General features: G+C 33.7%; 1 protein-coding gene across 1 annotated transcript in view; it reads right to left on the bottom strand.

The window, feature by feature from the left end:
• Window positions 1-4,113, bottom strand: part of SVEP1 (sushi, von Willebrand factor type A, EGF and pentraxin domain containing 1) — a 154,234-nt gene that overhangs the window by 106,925 nt on the left and 43,196 nt on the right. Inside the window, exons 4-5 of the mRNA XM_011364931.2 lie at window positions 1,247-1,405; window positions 235-414 (exon numbers count right to left, since the gene is read on the bottom strand). Coding sequence (XP_011363233.1) covers window positions 235-414; window positions 1,247-1,405 — 339 coding nt within the window. The remainder of the gene's footprint in view (window positions 1-234; window positions 415-1,246; window positions 1,406-4,113) is intronic.

Genomic DNA, 4,113 nt, shown 5'->3' with positions numbered 1-4,113 from the left:
TTCCTTCCCAGGCAGGCCCTTCCTTTGCTTGTTCATAGAAAGAAATATAAAGGGCATAGTTTATGATGATGTGGTCAATAGAACTTAGCAGTTCTGACTTCAAACTTCCTAAAATTTTTTCTCTGCGGTCTATGAAAATCAAAAGAAACAAAAAACTTACTGGTCCATTAGAGTTTAAGTCAAGGATATCCAGCAAGACAATCAATAAACAATGTGAACTGGCAGTTTGCATACCTCTGCAGGAGCTCTCTGAACCGGACCACAAACCATTGGGTAGACACAAGAGGATGCTACTTCCCACAAGGTCAAATCCAGGGTGACATCGGACCCCACAGGCTGCATTGAAGTGGTTGTTACAAGTGTTTTGGATAAAGTAACCATTTTCAGGAGGCTTCAGGGCAGGGCAGTGGACAACTAACATATACAAAACAAAATTAAAAAGCAAAGTTAGCCTTTGTCTATGAAGCATCCACCCCACCCCCTTTTATTGTGTGTGGTTTAAGAGGACATTTTATGACATAGCTAAATTACCCACAGCATTCCCATTTACTGCATCTGAATTTCTAAGTGCATGTTTAGAAGAAGAAACATGTCACTTCTATTAGGTATTTGCTTCCACTTAAATTTTAAAAAGACTATTGTTTTTTATGCTTTCAATTTTTTATTTTAATATCTACATAGATACAAGATTTTCTAGTTCTTGAGCTTTATATGTCATTAGCTATTTTCTTCCTTATGGTAGCATGAAATAAAAAAAATGAATAAGACCAGCGAAGTGCATCTGCCACAGATCCCAAGAGCCACGTTTCTTGTACATGTTACAGGCTAATTAATGAAAACTGTTAATTTTTTGATATGAATAACATTGACACTTTACTTATAAAAATAAATATATTTTAAATGAATTTAAATATCACCAAGGCTCCAAACTAGCTCTTTTGTTACTCAAACTTGTTGTTAGATTTGTGTCTTTTCTTCCTTAGATTCATTTTAGATCTTTCCCAACTGAATCTTTCTGGTTTCACAGTTATATTACTGCTGGGCTCTCAGATCCCCTTTCTCCAGAGCAAGATATGTGCGCAGCAGTAAGAAATGCTACTTAATAAAAGCAAAGACTTCCTCCCAAATGTGATTAGAGAAATGAATACTAACAGTCTTTTAAATGAAGTGAATGGAAGCACTAGCATCATTTCCCTTGAAGAAATCCACTTTTATATTTTCTATTTGCCAATGTGGGTAAACTTACCTTCGCAGGTCTGGCCAGATGCCCGGTAGCCCTCCTTGCAGACACAATCTTCAGGAGATGTACTTCCAGGTGGAGAGGTGTGATTTTCATCAGGACATGAAAGGCAAGTGCTGATTCCTCCTGGCGTACCTTCTGGTTTGTATGTCCCTGGTGGGCAAGCTGTGGCGAGGCCAGAAAAGTCCATTTTAAGTGGTACATCAATTGATAGTTAACAACATTTTTGAGAGTAATTACAGGGGGAAAAACAAACAATAGCTTTTTATAGAAAAGAACAGTATAATTCAAGCGAGGACAGAAACCAAGTTTGTTGAAAAAGTGATGTAGTTTGTTATTTGCAGGTTATGAAGTGGCCTCTTATGTCCCACAATTAGTTACAATTACAACATAACACAGCAATGATATGTCTGGACTCTTTATGGGAAAACTCAAAATAGCATTGCAAGTTAAGGAACTAAAAGGAATCAATGGTACTGGATGCATAAAAAAATCTTGATAAATATGGTATGTTCCATATTCTATTGTCCCCTCCTCCACTTGTGCAGCTTCACCTCCCCCACTGAATCCACAGGACCCTCTCCCAGTAGAGAACAACTGTAGATATGCAAAAAGCACTTTTGAACAGTGTCTGTTCAAAGCACTTGACAAAGGAGGAGAAAGTGAAGAGCTTGAGGGCAATAATTCAACTGACAGGAAATAGGCCCTCTGAAGAAACAAGAATTAAGATCCTGCTTTTCCCAGGCTCAAGGGAAAAAAAAAAAAAAGATTAAAAGCAGGATCTAATCGACCTTGCTTCACAGCCTCCCTCTGCATTGACTACGTGCCTTTGAATTTATAATTTACTCTCTGTGGAGTTATAGATCTATAAAATAACTCAAAATTAAGAATTAAATAGAGAAATTGGAATAAAGGGACTTGTGGTGCTAAGTTAAGTCAATTAAATGTAGCAGAGTCAAACATGCATATGATTATTTAAAAACAATAGCAACCAAGTAATGTGCACTTATGTGATGACATTTTATATAAAGTATCTAATCCTCAGTTTTAATAAGTAATATTAAGAATTATTAATATTGTTATTAGTATATGCATTAATTTATATGTATTATGTCCATTTTAAAGATGAGAAAAATAGAGGCTTAGAGACATTTGATGACTTGACTAAAGTTACTCAGTAGATGAAAAGGCTACAATCAGATATTTTGAAATGGTAGCACACTCCCTTCCGCTTCCTGTTGTCATTTATTTAAGGCCTACTTCTGGGTAGATAGGCTCTGCTTGCTTTCTTTATTTTTAAAAAAAAAGACTTTTTTTTTTTTTTTAGGTTTACAATAAAATTGAGAGTCAGAATTTAAAGCAAATTTTATATAGCATTTACTGTCCCAGGGACTGTTCTACATATTTTATAAATATTATCTTTTTAATCTCCTTAATGACCTATGAAGTAACTAATATTATTAATCTCATTTTATAGATGAGAAAACTAAGGCACTAAGAGGTTAAATAACCTGCCAAAGTTACACAGTAAGTGGCGAAGCTGGGATTCGAACCCGGATAATGGGGATCCAGAGGCCATGTTCTTTACTACTGCATATGCTCTGTCTGAAACCCAGGTCTCTTAAATGCTAAAGTCCTTGTTTTAACTACTATGATATGCTAAAAATATAAATGACCATTACTGAGGGACAAGATTCATAATACAATATAATTATTAGAAAAGATATCCATGCTTCTAAAATTCTTCATTATATTTAAAAACAGAAGATAACATTTTCTCCTGATATGTAGTGCAAAATTCTAGAATTAGATAGATCTGTGACTCAGAAAAAGAGAAACATTTTTTAAATAATTATAATGATATTTGATAAATACTTCAGCAGAAAGAAAGGGAGTATTACATCAAAGCATCATATTATTAAATATTGAATTACTCATAATACTGAATATTTCTTTATGGAAAAAGCTTGGCAAATATTTATACAGATCCTCAAGAAGATGCAAGACAACATGGTCTTATTTAAACAGAAGTCAGCCACTGTAAGGGAAAATGATTAAGAGAAACACACAGATGGAAAAGAAAATATAAATTTTAACATCAAAATTAAAATTGTCCTTGGAGGAAGTAAAAAAGAAGCAATAAAATTCTAGGACACTGGAACTGAGTAGACCTCGGAGAGTAGTTGTGATATTAATGTAAGAATATATTCCTTACTTGAAGCTTCAGAGCAAAAAAACTCATCAAGTTCCAGGCAAAATTTATAAAAAGCGATTTACACCCAGGATAAAGAAAAAGTAGTACAAGCATCTAGGCAGAAAAAAGAAGACACTAACAAATGGTAAAATCAAACTTATGTTTCATTTCTCCTCTGCAAAAACAAATGGTAGGGAAAAAATGGAATAAGATATATGGCTACGTGAAAACAATGTTATGAACCCAAATTCCACATCTGAGCAAGTTATTGGTAAATATGAGGGAAGACAAAGGCTTCTGAGGATTTGTGTGGCTTCTGGAAACAAAGAAGTATTTCATTGATTGAAAAAGAATTAAGAACTAAGATATGGAGGAAAATGGCATTTAGTAAATTGCTTGAGATTAAGAAATTAGTGCAACATATAGTTGATCGCTAAGTATCTTGCTAAAATAATTGTGAAAATGAAAATCAATATAAAATAAAGCCCCTTTTCTAAAGAAAGACATATGACCTAAGGAAGAAAATTATTATTATTTCTTATTATTTTCTTTGCATAATATAAAGAAGAAAGGTTTAAAATATAAGAAACTGGGAGAAGGGTGGGAAGAGGAAGAAGGTGAAGTTCTCATTTCTTTTCATATACATCAATATGATAAAATTGAAAGAAAAACAGAGCTT

The sequence above is a fragment of the Pteropus vampyrus genome, unplaced genomic scaffold (genome assembly GCF_000151845.1).
Source record: "Pteropus vampyrus isolate Shadow unplaced genomic scaffold, Pvam_2.0 Scaffold103, whole genome shotgun sequence".
Classification (NCBI taxonomy): Eukaryota; Metazoa; Chordata; class Mammalia; order Chiroptera; family Pteropodidae; genus Pteropus; species Pteropus vampyrus.
Note: the sequence above shows the minus strand (reverse complement) of the source record. Positions and strands in the feature narration are given on the sequence as shown.